The sequence below is a fragment of the Vipera ursinii genome (assembly GCF_947247035.1).
Source record: "Vipera ursinii genome assembly, chromosome: 3".
Taxonomy (NCBI): Eukaryota; Metazoa; Chordata; class Lepidosauria; order Squamata; family Viperidae; genus Vipera; species Vipera ursinii.
In genome coordinates this window covers 105,645,120-105,664,173 of record NC_139516.1, presented here as the reverse complement: position 1 = coordinate 105,664,173, position 19,054 = coordinate 105,645,120, and the positions used below count along the sequence as shown (strand labels likewise).

The 19,054-nt window shown below is 40.6% G+C and overlaps 1 protein-coding gene across 4 annotated transcripts in view; it reads left to right on the top strand.

Moving 5' to 3' along the window:
• The window catches only part of LOC310638234 (uncharacterized protein C1orf21), a 279,715-nt gene that overhangs the window by 168,103 nt on the left and 92,558 nt on the right, over positions 1-19,054 (top strand). For 3 of the 4 annotated variants that reach the window (XM_083359102.1, XM_083359103.1, XM_083359101.1), the window contains exons 4-5: positions 9,979-10,055; positions 17,524-17,584. In XM_083359102.1, the coding sequence (XP_083215228.1) occupies positions 9,979-10,055; positions 17,524-17,584 (138 nt within the window). The remainder of the gene's footprint in view (positions 1-9,978; positions 10,056-17,523; positions 17,585-19,054) is intronic. The other variant, XM_083359104.1, reaches the window with a different exon arrangement.

The window sequence follows — 19,054 nt, the reverse complement described above, 5'->3', positions numbered from 1 at the left end:
TACTTGAAACAATCTACAGAGTCACTGAGATGTCTATCTCCAGATTTAATAATTTACATGCCAACCTTAAGTCACAAATTGAAGCCCAGAGTGCAACTAAAGAATTTACACTTCAGAATATAATAAAATTGGAAGATATTACTATTGAGACAGAGGAATATAAGCAACAATTATCCAAAGAACTGACAACTTTAAAAGTACAAGGAACTATCACTATGGCAAATAACCTTAAGGACCAACAACAAACTATGGGAAAACTTAATAATCAACTTTTGACTCCAAAAGACCCTATAACGTTAGAAGTATACTATGTGCAAGATAGTGATGCTAACATAGAGGACATGGAAGATCAACAAAGACAGTTTCCTGAAAGCCTGGATAGCCAAGCATTAATTATAAAATTGGATAAGACTCTCTACTTAAAGCAGATGAACACAGATGGAAGAGGAATCCAGACCGAACTGAAGATAAAGTTTTTAGAGCAAATGCAGAGACTAGAACTAACAGGGCAACAACATAATGATTACAAATGGTTTGGTTTTTGTGGATCACTGATGGCTAGATGGCCTCCTTCGATTCAAATAATATGTATTGGAGTGAAGGGAGACCTATCTGGCAATTCAAAGGCCTTGGTCTGGAAACCTGATTGGAAAAAAAAGAGGCAGAGTTAGATTTAAAAAGTGAGTTCTTAGAGAACCATTAAAGGTTATCCTTTTAGTAATCAGTGATCTATCAGGATCTAAACTAGAAAATGCTTATGAGATAGAACTAGAATGTGTTTATGTATTTATTAGGCTTATTTTAGACATTATAATTTGTGCACTGACATAATGGAAATTTGCTTTATAGATCCCACGTTTGATGTTAAAAGACATTTGATTATTCTATTTAAGAATTAAGAATTAGCTAAAATTTACAATAGAATCTGGTTGTGTATAAATAGTTGTAGATTGATAAACATAGGCTGTGGTCCTGTCAGTAATGTGTGATGTATTAGGATGTGAAACAGACAATGTTTATTAGGTAGAACATAGCTACTCAGCCACTGTGTACGTGTTAGATGCTATAGTTTTTGCTGTAATGAAATAAGGGAAATTTGGGTTGTGAATATTATTTGGGATGTTAAAGGCTAAATTTGAATAATATAATTAAAATTAAAATTAGGTAAACTTTAATAACAGGACATAGATATATCTCAATGAAATTGAATTGACAAATTTTTTCAACTGACCATGCTATTTCTAGAAATTTATTAGTTTAAACTGGTTGTATGAAATGTTAAGGGAAATTGAGAAGGATGTTTTGATAATGTAACCTGAATTATGTACTGAAAACTCTGTTACTGAATCTCTGATTACCCAGTCATCATGATGCTTTCTAAATATGTAGATTTTAACTGAAAAACTAATAAAACTTGTTTAAAAAAATTATGTGACCTGATACCACATAATCATTACACATACACAATCACGCACACACACACACACACACTTGTATGACATAGAAATACAGGCAAATTTGCAACTTTTATTCATCAGTGAATTAATCTATTGTGATATGTCTTTCTTGTGGACAGTTGCTGCTTTTTTAAAACAGTGCAGAACAATATGCTATCATGCCTGCTTCTCCCTGGATAAACGTGATCATTAGCTGTACCAATTTTCTTCGGCCAACCTTCCCTCCCCAATCTACTTAAAAAGACAAATTGGTATCAATTCATAGTCTTTGAGGTACATTAGGATGAGAGATTGCAACTTGCTTAATACCGTCTAATAATCTTTATCTGGAATAAGATTTTATATTCAGCCCCTTGTGTCCAATACTAATATACTGCACAATTTATTGCACCGAGTACAGATAGTTATTTAGGACTGTTGTCATCACATAATATATACAATAGTAGTCTGTGCCAAGCTGGAAAATAGCTAGAGATATTTGCAAAACACATACACTTACCCTAAATTTTAGATATTTTATTGTTGGGAGTCAAGCTAGGCCTGAAGCTGAACAGGGTTGATTCTTTCTAAAAATCATGTTAACAGAATTGCGGGAACTGGGTATGTCTAGTATAAAAAAGAAAAGGACTAGAGGTGATATGATAAGAGTCTTCCAATATTTGAGGGGCTGTCACAGAGAAGAGGGAGGTCAACCTATTCTCCAAAGGATCAAAGGGAAGAACAAGAAGTAACAGGTGGAAGATTATCAAAGAGAGATCCAGCCTAGAATTAAGGGGAAATTAAAGAGAATTAAGGATAGAACAGTTAATCAATGGAATGGCTTGTCTCCATGAAATTATGGGTGCTCCATCACTGGAGGTTTTCAATAAGAGCTTGGACAGTCAATGGTATAGGGCACAGGTCTGCAACCTGTGGCTCTTTTAGCCATCTCCTGCGGCTCCCGGTCCTCTGCCATGTGCAGTCCAAAAAAAAAGTGGGACTAAAAAAGTTCAACCAATCAATTCAAATATGCAGGGTAGGTGCATATCTCGCCTTGGCTCCACTATTCAGTCAAACCCTGTTCTGCGCATGCGCGCATGTATGCACATGTGCACACATTTTTTTGTGGATCTCAGGTTTTCCTTTTGTGAGGGAACCGGTTCGAGTGGCTCTTTCACTGTTTCAGGTTGCTGACCCCTGGTATAGGGCTTCCTGCTAACTAGATGACCCCAACTCTGGGATTATGTATTCTAAAAAATATATTCTAAAAAGAATTAACCTATGTAACTCATCAGCAGTAACATTCCCTACAACATTCAAAATTCTACAACATTGCAAACATTCTGGCCTTCATTAGATTTATGTGAGCATCAGTTCTGATGTCTCAATTTCTCCAAACTGAATTGTCTCTTGTTTCATTAATTATATAAAGTGGACTTAGTGAACAGGAATTTGGTGCAATATCTGGGATCTGTGAATGGGGCAGTTTGGGTCAAAGCAGAAAGGGAACTTCTCCAAAGTAAATGTACCTTTTTTATCAATTCTCCTGTATGCTTATTCTTTCATATACTATGGCATAACCAGGCTTACGAACTAGGCTCTCCAACATGATACCCAAGGAAGCCACTTTTCTCACAGTCCTGCTTTTTTCTTACATTTTTATTGTTTCATTTTTTTAAAAAAAATGTTGAAGGAAAGCACCAGCCTTCTGCATTATCTTTATATTTAAGTGTGCCTTTGGGACCTACATGGGACTCATAATTGTTTCTCAGAAAATAAAAATAATTGGTAGCTACAGCATATTTCTTTGTTTGGAAATATGCCTACCTGTACAGAAAAAGATCAAAAGTAAGGAGAGGCTAGGGAACTAGAGAAGATGATAGAAAGCACTCTGTAACATCACTGCTTTATAAATAGTTGTGTCCCTCATGGCTGCCCTTAGTGAAAAAGAAAACCATCCAGCAGGCATTATGGAGGAGGTCCACAACACCTGCTCACAGGCACAAAAGAATGGGGCAACTGCTTAATAAATCCCACTTTATGGTATTGTAATTAAAAAGAAACCTATATGCAGGTCAAGAAGCAACAGTGAGAACTGGACACGGAACCACTGATTGGTTCAAAATTGGGAAAGGAGTCCAGCAAGGCTATATACTGTCACCCTGCCTATTTAACTTATATGCAGAGCACATCATGAGAAAGGCAGGGCTAGATGAATCAAAAGTTGGAATTAAGATTGCCGGAAGAAATATCAACAACCTAAGATACGCAGATGATACCACTCTAATGGCAGAAAGTGAAGAAGAACTAAAGAGCCTCTTGTTGCGGGTGAAGAAGGAGAGTGCAAAAGTTGGGTTGAAACTTAACATTAAGAAAACCAAGATCATGGCATCTGGCCCTCTCAATTCCTGGCAAATAGATGGGGAAGAAATGGAGGTAGTGACAGATTTTATTTTCCTGGGCTCCAAGATCACTGCAGATAGGGACTGTAGCCAAGAAATTAAAAGACGCTTGCTCCTGGGGAGGAAAGCCATGGCAAATCTAGACAGCACACTAAAAAGCAGAGACATCACCCTGTCAACAAAAGTGCGTATAGTCAAGGCTATGGTCTTCCCAGTTGCAATGTATGGCAGTGAAAGTTGAACTATAAGAAAGGCTGAGCGCCAAAGAATTGAGGCCTTTGAACTATGGTGCTGGAGAAGACTCCTGCGAGTCCCTTGGACTGCAAGGCGATCAAACCGGTCAGTCCTAGAGGAGATCAATCCTGACTGCTCTTTAGAAGGCCAGATCCTGAAGCTAAAACTCAAATACTTTGGCCACCTAATGAGAAGGAAGGACTCACTGGAGAAGAGCCTAATGCTGGGAAAGATTGAGGGCAAGAGAAGAAGGGGACGACAAAGAATGAGGTGGCTGGATGGAGTCACTGAAGCAGTAGGCGTGAGCTTAAATGGACTCCAGAAGATGGTAGAGGACAGGAAGGCCTGGAGGAATGTTGTCCATAGGGTCGCGATGGGTCGGATACGACTTCACAGCTAACAACAACAACAAATTAAAAAGAAAACGACTGTTTCAGAGTAACTCAGAGATTATGATGTGTAGAAAAAAATGTAACGTAGTCTACAACAGCATATTCATCTTACTTGCAAAGCATGAAAGCCAATGTCATCTTAACCAAGGGACAAAATGCTTTTCCATGCTGCCTGGTGAAGATGAGAGGGTAGGCAGATTGCCCAATGCTTTGGTTGTTAAAGAAAAGCAAAGGTTAGCTGTGCTGGTTGTAAGCAAAGCCCAAAGGCAGATTTGGAACTGTTCAAAGAATCATTTGTTTCAAGCCATTTCATGGGATTTCAAAATAAATTATAGGATATATTGCAGATTACTTGACCTCTGGGCAAGTTCCAGGCAGTCTGTGTGCTTTCGCAAAGTATCAAAAAAGACTCTTATTAAGAAAAAAGGAAAATGAACTTGCTTGAAAACTCAACTTCCATGATTTTATTTCCAGAAAATATTGGCCAAAAGTTAGGTTGTTCCTGTGGTAGTGTAGAACAATAGATAGTTGGCAAAATCCCAGTGAGTCTGCAAAGAAAGAATTTACAAAAGTCAAATCATGAAAGGATATGTCATTATAGCTTGAGAAAAGAACACTGTAGTGTCAATCTCTGTTAGTTCATCAAGTCTTTTGAGAAACGAAAAGCCCTCAGTACTGAGAGAAGTAGACTTAATGTATACTTGCCTAGCATACCTAATATTTCAAACAGAGGCTTAGAGATGTCAAAAAAATTAAGCTGATCAGGTCAAGTAAGGCCAGCAGGGCTCCTGTTTGTTACAATGCCAGATCTGAATCTCTCTGGCCTGACCTGATCCAGAAACTTTGCTACAGACGTAGCGCTGATGTTCTCTTCTATCTCTTTTGTAAGGGTACAATAAACATTTTAAGCCTTTCCTGGACTGTCAGATCCAGATCTGTTGGTTTTGTAACTCTTGGGATTTCATTGTTTTTTTAATAGTAATTTTATTAAATATGAAGATAAAAACTAATAAAAAATGAAGAAAAATAAAATGAAAACAAAATTAAAATTAAAAAAAAATAAAAAATCAGTCTAACAGAGCTGTCCCAGTTATGGAAGCATGCCAATACAGTCATAGTCAAATTGACATGTATTTTTTCATTTTATTTATTTATTTATTTTTTACATTTATATACCGCCCTTTCCCGAAGGACTCAGGGCGGTTTACAGGGTGATTAAAAACAAAAATACAAAAGTTAAAAACAAATTAAAAAAATTATATTTGTCCCTGAATAAGTAAAACCCCAGTTAAAATTAAAATTAAAATTAAAATTCTCAGCCTGGACCAGAGAGCTCGAAGAGCCAGGTCTTCAGGTCCCGGCGGAATGAAGAGAGGTCAGGGGGAGTCCTAAGCTCCACTGGCAGCTGGTTCCAAAGGGCAGGCGCACCTATCCCTGGGTGTCGTCCGCCGGCAATCTCTTACCGGTGGCACCCTGAGAAGACCCTCCCTGTGGGAGCGCACTGGACGAAGGGAGCTTGATGCCGGCAGCAGGTGTTCCCTCAGATATCTCGGACCCAAGCCATTTAGGGCTTTATAGGTCATCACCAGCACCCTGAATCTCACCCAGAGGGCAACCGGGAGCCAATGCAGCTCACGGAGTAGAGGTGTTACATGGGAGTATCTGGAGACCCCCATCACAACTCGCGTGGCCGCATTCTGCATCAGCTGAAGCCTCCGAGTGGTCCTCAAGGGCAGCCCCATGTAGAGAGCGTTGCAGTAGTCTAAACAGGAGGTCACGAGCGCATGAGTGACTGTGCGTAGGGCATCTCAGTCCAGATAGGATCGCAACTGACGCACCAGGCGAACCTGGGCAAAAGCCCCCCTGGTCACGGCTCCTATATGGTCTTCAAAATTGAGTCGTGAATCCAGGAGGACACCCAAGTTGCGAGCCCTATCAACGGGGGGTAACACCTCACCCCCCATCGTTAGAGATGGAATAGTCTGGTTAGCCCGAGATGCCGATATGCACAGCCACTCAGTCTTGGCGGGATTGAGACGAAGCCTGTTTCTCCCCATCCAGACCTGGACCGCCTCCAGGCAACGGGACATCACGGAGAGGGCATCGCTGGGTTGGTTCGGGGTGGAAAGAAAAAGTTGGGTATCATCAGCGTACTGATGATACCCCACCCCGAACCATTTTCTGTCAACTGTAACTCCACATAATGATGGAAGTATGAAATGGTATGGATCACATGAGATGAATGAAGAACAAACAAACATTGATTTGTGGAACTAGATGCTGATTTTAAAACCCTAGTTTTGCAGACTCTTGTCCTAGTGCTCCGTTCAATTTCATTAGTACTCATTCCCCATCTCTGTTGACTTGAGATTATTGCCTACCTCTCATGTTTGTAGGCAAAAAAAAAAAACCTGCCCAAAAATGACTATCCCAAGTGCCCTGGGATCAAAACAACATAAGAGATGGGTTGCTCTTGGCATGCTTTATTCTGAGGTTTTACATTGTGCTTCTGAAGAATGAGTGAAAAGGTCTGGCAAGCCTGATAGCTTTGAATGAAAATCTACTCGTATTGTTGCTTATCTGTCCCTCAGCTCCTTATTTGCAGTATATGATTTTGCAGCCCTAAGAAATATCAGGCATTAACAGAGCTTACAAATATAATTATCTCATCAGCTGCAAAATTCTTTATTAATGGCTTCCCTATTCAGCTTCTATATCCAGGTAGTCAAGATGCTTTAGGGCTGAAAAATTTGTATGGTTGTATGAGATTCATTGATTGGATGCAGCAGCAGAAAGTGTCTTGTTTTAAAAAATAGATGATGGTTGACTTCCGGTGGCTCCGCGGCGACGGAGGGAGCCTTCCCGGGCTGCCCGCGGCTCAGCTGGTGCTTTTTCGCCCGAAACAGCGCCGATCAGCTGTTCGGGCGAATCTGAAGCCCCCTCCTCGGGAGAAGAGGAGGGGGTGAGCCCCCAGGTGGGGGTTGAGTTCTCCGGGGCCGCCTGAGCTTGGAGCTTGGGCGGCCGAAGGATTGAACTCCCCCGTAGCCTGGGCTGCTCCCAGCTGACCAGCGTCTCTGCTCCGGACTTTATGGAGCAGAGCCAGGCGTCTGCGACCATCCCTGCTTGAAGGAGAGACTATGAAAGGGAAAGAGCAGGCAGAGCAGTACAAGAGGGAAAGATGAAGAGATGAAGAAGATTTTATTTTACTCTCAAGCTTGATGGACTTTGTTTAAAACTTAAAGTGAAAGTGCGTCACAATTGTAAGTAAAAGATGGCGGCTAAACCTCCCCCTAGAACTTTTCGGAGTGCTGGAAATTCTCCGGTGCAACAACAATCATTGCTGCAGGCGTTGCATTCTCCTGATGTATTGACATCGAAGGATCTTGAAAAACATACCCAGTTAATTTTGGAGTCAATGGGTGTTAAATTTCTACAGATGGAGGAGAAATTGGAGAAATTGGAGCAGAGAATGGAAGAAAGGATGGAACAGAAACTTAGAGAAATGAAGGTAGACATTTTGTCCTCAGTGCAAAAAGTTGCTAAATGTGTGGAGGTGCTGGATGATCAAGTGCAAGACTTGATTCAAAAGAATGCTTTATTAGAAGCAAAAGTATTGGAAATTGAAGATTTAAAAGACAAAATTGACAGTGAACAGAGCTTGGCCCAATTTTACCAGATGCAGTTTGCTGTGAGAATTAGAGGCCTAAAAGAGGATATTAAGGAAGATTTAAAGCAGCTGGTTTCTGAGGCTTTTGAGGGAGTATTGAACCATCCAGCATCTGAATTAAAACAAGGTATGGACAAAGTGTTCCGTGTGAATTCGTGGATTGCTAAACAGAGAAAGTTGCCTAGAGATGTGGTGGTTTATTTTGTAAAAAGGGAAATTAGAGATGAAGTTATACAAGCTGCCTACGATACCAAAGTTGTGATTGCTGGTCAACAAGTTTTGGTTTTAAAAGAAATTCCTCCAAAGATTTTAAAGAGAAGGAAGGATTTTATATTTCTTGTGCAAGAGCTCAAGCAAAGAGATATAAGGTTCAGATGGGAGATCCCAGTTGGGTTGAGCTTCATGTATGATGGCAAAAGATACTGTTTGAGTAATGTGAAGCAAGCGCATGATTTTTATAATAATGTCTTGGAAGTAACCCCATCAACACTTCTGGAAGCTGCAGAGGGATCTGGAGAAGGAGAACATCAAGAGGATGAAGATGCACAGATAGACGAGAAGGGTACAGGAGGAGTTCAAGCTGCAACTCTTTTGGATGATCTTAGAGAACAGAGGGTGACGCGTGCTGCCTTAAAACGCTCAAAAAAGAAAAAAAAATAAGACCAGTAGAAATCTATGGAACTTCCACAAAATATTTATAGTTAAGTGGTAGTTGTGTTTTTAAAAAAAAAAAGTTTTGGGATGCTATGTATGGTAATAGATTTTTTTTTTTAATTTGGAATTAATGGACAACTTACTACAGAGGAAGAGGAAGAAAGTTTTGTGGGTTAATGTGGGTTAATTTGTGTAAGAACTATTTATTAATGTGCAAATGAGAATATGTTAAGGTAATAGTGAATTGTGGAAGAACATAGATGGGAATGATGCTAGTTTTCTTTTATTTTAGTTTTTTATATATATTTAGTATTATTAAGGATTGGTTTACTATATACAAGCTAGAGAGTGATGGATTTTAGAGTTTATAATTGTTAGTATATGATTGTTTATGATTGCCTTTTAGATATATACCTTGTATTTTGCTCTGGGAAGTCGGGGGGGGGGAGGGGGGAGGAGGGGAAGTGGAGGGGGGGAGGTAGGGGAGGGAGGAGGGGGAGGGGGAGGGGGGGAGATAGGGGGGAGGTAGGGAGGGGAGGAGGGAGGGGGAAGGGGGGTTTTTTTAAAGGAAAATTGTATTTTATAAAACTTTTCAATAAAAAAAAATAGATGATGGAAATAAGAGTTTATGGCTCCCAGATACCCTAGGTCTGTTTTATTAAATATTGTACTTTTGTTTTCACGAGGAAGCACTACATTATTCAAGCTTCCTGGTCATTTTGGATAATTTTCCTCAATAAATAAATGAACAAATACAATGTTTTTGAGTTATTTGTTGAATTGGATTCTTTTTATCTAGTTTTAGGATCTGTGTGGAGGACATGAGGACAGTCATTTTAAGTTGTATTTATGCAGAAATATTGAAAATTCAAAGGGCAGCACAAACTTTTAAGCACCACTGTACATACTATGTAATAGATGTGTTATTGTGCAAATGCAGACTGTTCAAATTGTTTAGATTCTATGAAAAGGAGAATAAGCTTAACACAATACTTTGACTTGAGTGTTCAAATAGAAGGTTGATCTGTGACTGGTTTGTCACAGATTATCATTTAAACTTGACTGCCTTTTCATGTTTAAACTCTTATATTTATACATGTATTCTTCATGATTGAATCGAGTCTGATGGCAAATATTCCCTATCATAAAAACAACCCTCATCAACTTGTGAATATGTATCTTTTTTTTCCCAGGAAAAAAGTGCCAGTTCACATGTAAAACTTAAGGCTAATAAAGAGCTTCCAGGATTAGTACATCAACCTAGAGCAAAGTAAGTCCTATTCTATTTTGTTACATTTAATTTCCATTTCTTACCCCTTTTCTCAAACTATTTTTCATATTCTTGATTCTTAATTATTCTTTAATAGTGGAATGTTGTGTCAGCTAATCAATTTGTTTTATATTATTTTAAGGGTAGCTTTTTGATGCTTGAAATGATTATTTTTTTAAATCAATTTATTTTATATTATTTTAAGGGTAGCTTTCTGATGCTTGAAATGATTATTTTTTATTTTTCAAGCTATAATTTATAGTGGCCACCTTTATAAAAAGTTAAATACAAAAATAAAGCAAAAGTATTTGAAATCCATAATTGGCAAACTGAAGCTATGGTATAAAATAGATATAAATTATGGTTTTTGTTCTCTGTGGATTGGAAACACTGTACTTATCCAAAGAGAAGATTATGCTTAATCTAATAGAATCAAGATTCTATTGTTCTGAATGTAATAGAATCAAGATCACAAGAAATGATACTACTGCTTTATAATGCCTTGGTAATGCCACTATTGGAATACTGTATCCAATCTCAGTCACCACAATTTCCAAAAGATGTTGAGACTCTGGAAAGAGTGCAGAGAAGAGCAACAAAGATGATTGAGGGGCTGAAGGTGAAGAATGGTTGCAGGAATTGGGCACGTCTAGACTAGTGAAATGAAGAACTAGTGGGGACATTTTAGTGTTCCAATGTTTGAAGTCCTGCCATAAAGAAGAGGGGGTCAACCTATTCCCCAAAGCACCAGAAGACAAGACAAGAAGCAATGGATGAAAACTGAACAAAGAGAGAAGCAGCCTAGAACTAAGGAGAAATTTCCTGATAGTAAGAACAATCAACCAGTGGAACAATTTGCCTTCAGAAATTATGGGTGCTCTAACACTGGAAGCTTTTAAGAAGGGCGTGGACAACCATGTGACTAAAATGTTATAGGGTCTCCTGAGTGAGCAAGGGGTTGCATTAGAAATTCTCCAAGGCCCCTTACAACTCAGTTATTCTGTAAGAAGATGATCCTTACACACATATACAACCAAACTTGTTGTGTAATATTCAGCTTCCTTACCATATGAATCTAGGATTCCCAATTTCCAGTTAAAACTAATCCTGAAGATTTCCCTCCCCAAAAACAAATATGTGAAGCTGACATACTTGTAAATCCATATGCATAAGTATGTAAATATATAAATCTGCAGAAGCCATACTTCAAAATGAGATAGATTGCAAAAAATAAATGTACGTGAATTGAAATAATATCTACTTAAGTTTTAAATGGGTGCAAAATAAGATGCTCTATTTATAAAATTTATCTCAGTTATCTTTACCATTCTCTCTCACACACAACTCACTCTTACACATAGAAAAACACAGGTACACACCTACTCTATCAAAAAGAGGAAAAAAGATGAAGAAAAATAATAAGATGGAGGAAAGAGGAATGTGTTGCTATACCAGAAAGATAAGGGATAAGGGAAACTGGACAGAGAGAAGGTTAGCTGTATTTAATAAGTGATGCTTAAATTGATTGATTCAGCTTTAGAAGATCGTATAACTATAGAGTGAAGTGCCAAGGAGGTGGAAAATAAGATGAAATCATCTCTAAATTCAGACTTACCTTACCAAGTTGTATGGTTGTATTCTAAACTATTCTATAATAGTATGCTGTGACTGAATTAAACCATAGTGTTCAGATTTTAAATCTGCTTGAAAGGGTGGTTTTTCAAATTCACAGTATTAAATATACCGTATATACTTGAGTATAAGCCGACTCGAGTATAAGCCGAGACCCCCAATTTCACCCCCAAAAACTGGAAAAAGTTATTGACTCGAGTATAAGCCGATCCGCCATTCTGCAAGCCTCTGCCGCCAGCAGAGGCTCGATCCGCCATTTTGCAAGCCTGAATACACAGGAATACCCTGTGTGGCCACGGCTCTCGGGGAAGCCCTGGCTGTCCGCTTCCTCGCTCCACGCTGCCATTCGGGGCCCGCGCGTTCCCCGGGCAAATTGCGGCGCCCAGCAGGCGAGGAAACACGCCCGCTCCAGTCGCCCCCCCTTCCCTCAGGAGACGCGAAGCAAGTGACCGCCCGGAGCTTACCGAGGACTTGCGCGCGGCCGAGGCTTCGGTGCTTCCAGGATCGCGCGCACCTCTCCCAAGCCGCCGCCGTCCGGAGACCTGCCGAAGTTTGGGGAGGTTTGGGGAGGTGCGCGCGCACCTCCCCAAACCTCCCCAAACCTTGGCAGGTCTCCGTTCCTCCTGCCGACCTTTGGGGAGGTTTGGGCGCCTCCCCAAACCTCCCCAAACCTCGGCAGGTCTCCGTTCCTCATGCCGACCTTTGGGGAGGTTTGGGCGCCTCCCCAAACCTCCCCAAACCTCGGCAGGTCTCCGTTCCTCCGCGCAGACCTGCCGACCTTTGGGGAGGTTTGGGCGCCTCCCCAAACCTCCCCAAACCTCGGCAGGTCTCCGTTCCTCCTGCCGACCTTTGGGGAGGTTTGGGCGCCTCCCCAAACCTCCCCAAACCTCGGCAGGTCTCCGTTCCTCCTGCCGACCTTTGGGGAGGTTTGGGCGCCTCCCCAAACCTCCCCAAACCTCGGCAGGTCTCCGTTCCTCATGCCGACCTTTGGGGAGGTTTGGGCGCCTCCCCAAACCTCCCCAAACCTCGGCAGGTCTCCGTTCCTCCGCGCAGACCTGCCGACCTTTGGGGAGGTTTGGGCGCCTCCCCAAACCTCCCCAAACCTCGGCAGGTCTCCGTTCCTCCTGCCGACCTTTGGGGAGGTTTGGGCGCCTCCCCAAACCTCCCCAAACCTCGGCAGGTCTCCGTTCCTCCTGCCGACCTTTGGGGAGGTTTGGGCGCCTCCCCAAACCTCCCCAAACCTCGGCAGGTCTCCGTTCCTCCTGCCGACCTTTGGGGAGGTTTGGGCGCCTCCCCAAACCTCCCCAAACCTCGGCAGGTCTCCGTTCCTCCTGCCGACCTTTGGGGAGGTTTGGGCGCCTCCCCAAACCTCCCCAAACCTCGGCAGGTCTCCGTTCCTCCTGCCGACCTTTGGGGAGGTTTGGGCGCCTCCCCAAACCTCCCCAAACCTCGGCAGGTATCCGTTCCTCCTGCCGACCTTTGGGGAGGTTTGGGCGCCTCCCCAAACCTCCCCAAACCTCGGCAGGTCTCCGTTCCTCCTGCCGACCTTTGGGGAGGTTTGGGCGCCTCCCCAAACCTCCCCAAACCTCGGCAGGTATCCGTTCCTCCTGCCGACCTTTGGGGAGGTTTGGGCGCCTCCCCAAACCTCCCCAAACCTCGGCAGGTATCCGTTCCTCCTGCCGACCTTTGGGGAGGTTTGGGCGCCTCCCCAAATCTTGGCAGGTCTCCGTTCCTCCGCGCAGACCTGCCGACCTTTGGGGAGGTTTGGGCGCCTCCCCAAACCTCCCCAAACCTCGGCAGGAGGAACGGAGACCTGCCGAGGTTTGGGGAGGCGCCCAAACCTCCCCAAAGGTCGGCAGGAGGAACGGAGACCTGCCGAGGTTTGGGGAGGCGCCCAAACCTCCCCAAAGGTCGGCAGGAGGAACGGAGACCTGCCGAGGTTTGGGGAGGTTTGGGGAGGCGCCCAAACCTCCCCAAAGGTCGGCAGGAGGAACGGAGACCTGCCGAGGTTTGGGGAGGTTTGGGGAGGCGCCCAAACCTCCCCAAACGTCGGCAGGTCTCCGTTCCTCCGCGCCCTGCCTGCCTGCTTGTTTCCGCTGCGGAAAGAAGCAGGCAGGCAAGGCGCGGAGGTCCGGAGACCTGCCGACGTTTGGTGAGGTTTGGGGAGGTGCGCGCGCACCTCCCCAAACCTCCCCAAACTTCGGCAGGTCTCCGGATGGCGGTGGCTTGGGAGAGGTGCGCGCGATCCCGGAAGCACCAAAGCCTCGGCCGCGCACAAGTCCTCGGTAAGTTTTTTTGTTGACTGGAGTATAAGCCGAAGTGGAATTTTTCAGCCCAAAAAGTGGGCTGAAAAATTCGGCTTATACTCAAGTATATACGGTACCTCCACCTAATCCTTATGAATGTTTAAAGGAGCACTTAGCACCCACTTCTCTTTTTGATCATTGTTGTGGATGCCTCTTCCTCAGTGTTTCATATTTCCTCACTTTCCTGCTCCCCATGACCATTTCTGTATTCCACTCATGGTGTTACTGGCTTGTGAACTTTGTTTCACTAATAATTCTCCACAGAGTTCATGACCAATGTCCATTAAATTTTGAGAAGGAAACTCAAGTTGGTTTAACTTCTATAATCAACCATCTTTCTTCCTGGAAAATTTTGAAAATGAGGTCTTATCTTTTGCTTTTAAAATGTGTTCTACCATACTGCTATATAAAATTCTGAAATGTGCAGTTATTACTTCTGAGAATTTTCAATAAAAAAAGAATAAGTAAAATAGGCAAGCAAGTTTGGCCTTGGCATCACACTTAGGGTTTTTCTCCCTATGTTTTAAAAAGCATTTATCCTATTCTACATAGTTGGCAAAAGTTGTTTCTCTTATTTTTAAAAAATATGTATTTTGCTTTTTTTAAAAAAGGCTTGATTTCCAGTGTATTTGCCTGGTTTTAAAAAGCTTGGTTTCCCCATTTTCTGTTTCACAGTACACAATCTCACTCTGGATGCTTATACATCAATAGAAGATGCCTTTAATCACTCCAGTAATATATATGGGAATTGGGTTCTGGAGATCAAGAGTTGCCAAGACCAAATTTACTATAATTTTATTCTGTATTGCTAGTATTTCCATTAGCAATCTCAGTTGATATCTGCCAATAGAATTGTAAAAATGGAAGCCGCTGAGAAATAATACAAGCAAGAAAAACAAACAAATTAGAAGCAAACTTCAAGTAGGTCACTTCTACTTTCTGAGTGGTTCTCTGAAATCTATATTTGAATATTTTGATCTAGAGTTTATTTTCCCAGAACCAAAAATGCCAGACTCTGTTTTAAAAAAAACACATCCAAAAGTTTCTGTAATTCAGCAGTGAATGTATTCATGCAGTGTTCAAAACACAGCCAGATCCTAGCTTTGTACAGTAAAATTATCTGGCCTTATTCTGTATATTTTTATGATGTTTTGTGTCCTGAAGCTGTCAGATGCATTGACAACACTTTAATAGTATAGTTCTTTACAGACTATCAATACTATATTTCCAGGCCTTCCTACTTCTGAGAAACGAAGTCTCCCCAATTTGGGTTCTTAACACTGGGTTGCTAATAGAGGTAGATGATTTGACTTTGTGCATGGAAAGAACTGTGGGTGGTGGTAAAAAAAATCTTGTTCTGAAAATGTCAGTGTATGTTAGAGTATAAATTAGAGGCTTCTGATGAATTTAATGTAAAGAGTTATTGTGCTATGTCTAACTCCATAAAAGGACTTTAGAGGGTAAAACTAAATGCCAGCTTTCTCTCCCAAACATGCAATTTGTTCTGTGTCTTACTTTGTGAAATCTTTGTTTTCAACACAGACTTTTTTAATAATTAAATTATTCTGCATTGGGAGAAGCTATCCTTAATTAAATTCATAGTTTCCAGCTCTTGATTCATTGAAAGTATGACTCTCCTGATTGTTTTCTAAAAAGCAAGTCAAGGTACTAAACTTCCTCTAATCTCCTATAATTCAAATGTCGGGAACTTTTCCACTGGGAGTCATTCCCTCTGTTGTCATGTATGTGAGATACATATTCTATTTCCAAATCTGCAAATTAGACCTTTTTACATGTGCTGAAATATGCAAAGGCATCCCCACTGAAATAAATTTCCCTCTTCCCAGTCTTTTACTAGATTTGATACAAAAATAATGTTCAATTACAGTCAATGACTTCTATTCTTCTGAAAGTGGCAGATTAGAGATTAAGATAAGAAGGCACACTGTCCCACTAAACCAGGGGTCTTCAAACTTGCCCCTTTTATGACTTGTGGACTTCAAATCCCAGAATTTTTTAGCCAGCATGCCTGGCTGAGGAATTCTAGGAGTTGAAGTCCACAAATCATAAAAGGGCCAAGTTTGAAGACCCCTGCACTAAACTATATCACTTGAAAATCCCTTTGAAATGATTCTTTCTAAAAGACCAGATGGAATTGAAGACAACTATACCAGAACAAACATGGGGATCTGGGAGATCAAGGTGACTTAATGATTATAAATGGGACAGACCTCTTAGAAAATTAGCAACTAGATGGTTTCCTTTAATCTACATAATATACACAAGAATGAAGAGAGACATATCTGATGATTTAAAAGCATTGATATGGAAACCTACCTGGCAAAAGAAGAAAGCTAGAATTAGGTTGAAAAACTGGGGGCCCCTGATTTATTAGAGAGGATCCTAAACTGTCAGTTAGTGGGCTAAAGGGAGATTTTGAAATAAAAGGAAATTGGAGTACTAGATTTAAAATAGTCAGAAAATAGTAAAAAATGGGATTAATTGGTTGAATATTGAAGGTTTAGATTAACAGGGAAATTTAAATTAACTATAAGAAAATAGGTTTGCATTATTGATTAGCCCAGTGTATATAGATGATAAGGGACACAGTGGCTCAGTGGGTTAGGATGCTGAGCTTGTCGATCAGAAGGTCAGCAGTTTGGCGGGTTGAATCCCGAGTGCCACGTAACAGAGTGAGCACCTGTTACTCGTCCCAGCTTCTGCCAACCTAGCAGTTTGAAAGCACGTAAAAATGCAAGTAGAAAAATAGGGACCACTACAGTGGGAAGGTAACAGCATTCCGTGAGCCTTTGGCATCTAGTCATACTGGTCACATGACCACGGAGATGTCCTCGGACAAGCGCTGGCTCTTCGGCTTTGAAACAGAGATGAGCACTGGCCCCTAGAGTTGGAAACGACTAGCACGCATGTGCGGGGAATCTTTACCTTTACCTATATAGATGATGGATCTGAACTAATAAAAGATACTCTATTATTAAGGTTGTGATCTATTAGGATGGGAAGTAGAAAATGTTTATGGAATAGAATAAGAACATATTTAAGTTTTAATAGGGGTATTTTAGACATTCTATTTTTTTATGAAATGAGATAAAGAAAATTTGGGTTACCTGAAAGTTAAATACTATGGATATTAAAGGTTGAATTGGAATACTGTAATTAAAAATTAAAATTGGTAAAATTTTATAATAGGACATTGATTGTCTATCAAGAACTATTAAGATATGTATAAGCAAAAAGAAAAAAATGTATTTATAAATGTGATAATGAAATTTTTACTGAATTTTGATATAATTAGAAATTTATCAGCATAAATATGAAATAGCAAATGTTAAGGGAAACTGAGAAGAAATATTTGATGGTGTAACCTGAGATACTCACTAATGATTGTATTACTGATCTATTGTTTAACCCAATTACCACATTGCCTTCTAAAATGTTATTCTTAACCCTATAAAATCTAATAAAATCTCTTTTGTAAAAAAAAAAAAGATGATTCTTTCTGTTTTCAGTATGCACATTTCGGAAAGCCAACAAGAATTCTTCAGAATGCTGGATGAGAAAATTGAAAAGGTAAGAGGAACGAAGAAAATAGTCAATACATTATTGTACTTGAATTGTAATACAGTTGCTTGTGTATCATCGTGAAATGCGAAGTGACACAGAAATATCTAAAATGTACAACTGTAACTATGGAATCTGTAAAAAGGTGAGAATCCATTTGGGTCTTATCACTGACTTAACAAGTTTCCATTTGGTAATAGATTCCTAACCTATTATATTTTCACTTACTGATCGATTTTAGTAGAATGTAAAACCTTAATCTTAAAAAACTTCTTTTGAGAGCAGTGCCCATTTTCACTAGAGGCAGCTCTCAAGGCCAAGACAATACAAAGACAGTCTGTACTGTAAGTAGGTACGGATAAATTTCTTAGGTGCCACAAATGGGGTTTTCACACTGGGTTGCAGAAGGATTTAAATGAGTTCCTCAGGACTAAGGGGAAAGAAATCTCTTTTCAACCTTTTCAACAAAGGTTGAACTGTAAATTGTTGCTAGATAAGAGTCCACAGAAATCAAGAGGGGTTGGACTTAGATCATTTGTAGGAACATAATGACTCTAAGCTGATGATTTGTTTAACTCAGCCTCCCCCCCCTTCCCCTGCTCTGCCTGTCCTTCTTCTACAAGGGCTTCTCAGCTTCTTGATCAGGTGTTACATACTTTTTTAAAAAAACAGTTTGAAAAAACATGAAATCTCTAGAAGAGTAAGCTAGTCTGATCCAAGAGCTTTTACGGGAGTATAAGAATTATTATTTATCCTGCCTTGACATAATGGCATATAGAGACTCTTTTCGGTAGCTCTGATAGTTCATCTTATACCTGAAAAATGGCTCAACAAGTGTAATTTTGCCCCCTCTTTTTCTTTTGATGATATTTTTGGTCTTTAACTGAAATGAAATTTTTTTAAAAAATCTGAGAACGTTTTACCTTCATCATTGATAGAAGCGTTATTACCTTAGGTAACAAAACTACTGTTCTTCATAAGAAGAACTGAAAATTATTCCCTGACATCAGCAATTACAAATTAACTTTACCCTCAAAGCTGAAATGTTTGGTTAAATGCATTAGAGGGAGGTGGAAAATTTGGTCATTCAATAAACTTCAGGAAGCACTCTTTATAGATGATATTATCCATTAATGTAGTGCAGGGGTCTCCAAACTTGGCCACTTTAAGACTTGTGGACTTCAACTCCCAGAATTCCTCAGCCAGCATGGGAATTGGGAATTGAAGTCCACAAGTCTTAAAGCAGCCACGTTTGAAGGCCCCTGATGTAGTGGGTATATTCATCCATATGAATAAACCATAATTCAGCTATTTGAATTGCTGAAATGTAGGTTTCTGCATGATCCTTCCTCCAACAAAACTGCAGGTGTTTGGAATAGGAGTCTCTTTTTAAATTAAGCATATTTTAGCATATAGTTTGTGTTGTGTACTGGGTTCTGTGCTTGATTGAAGAGACGAGGCGAGTGAGTTCAGCGAGAA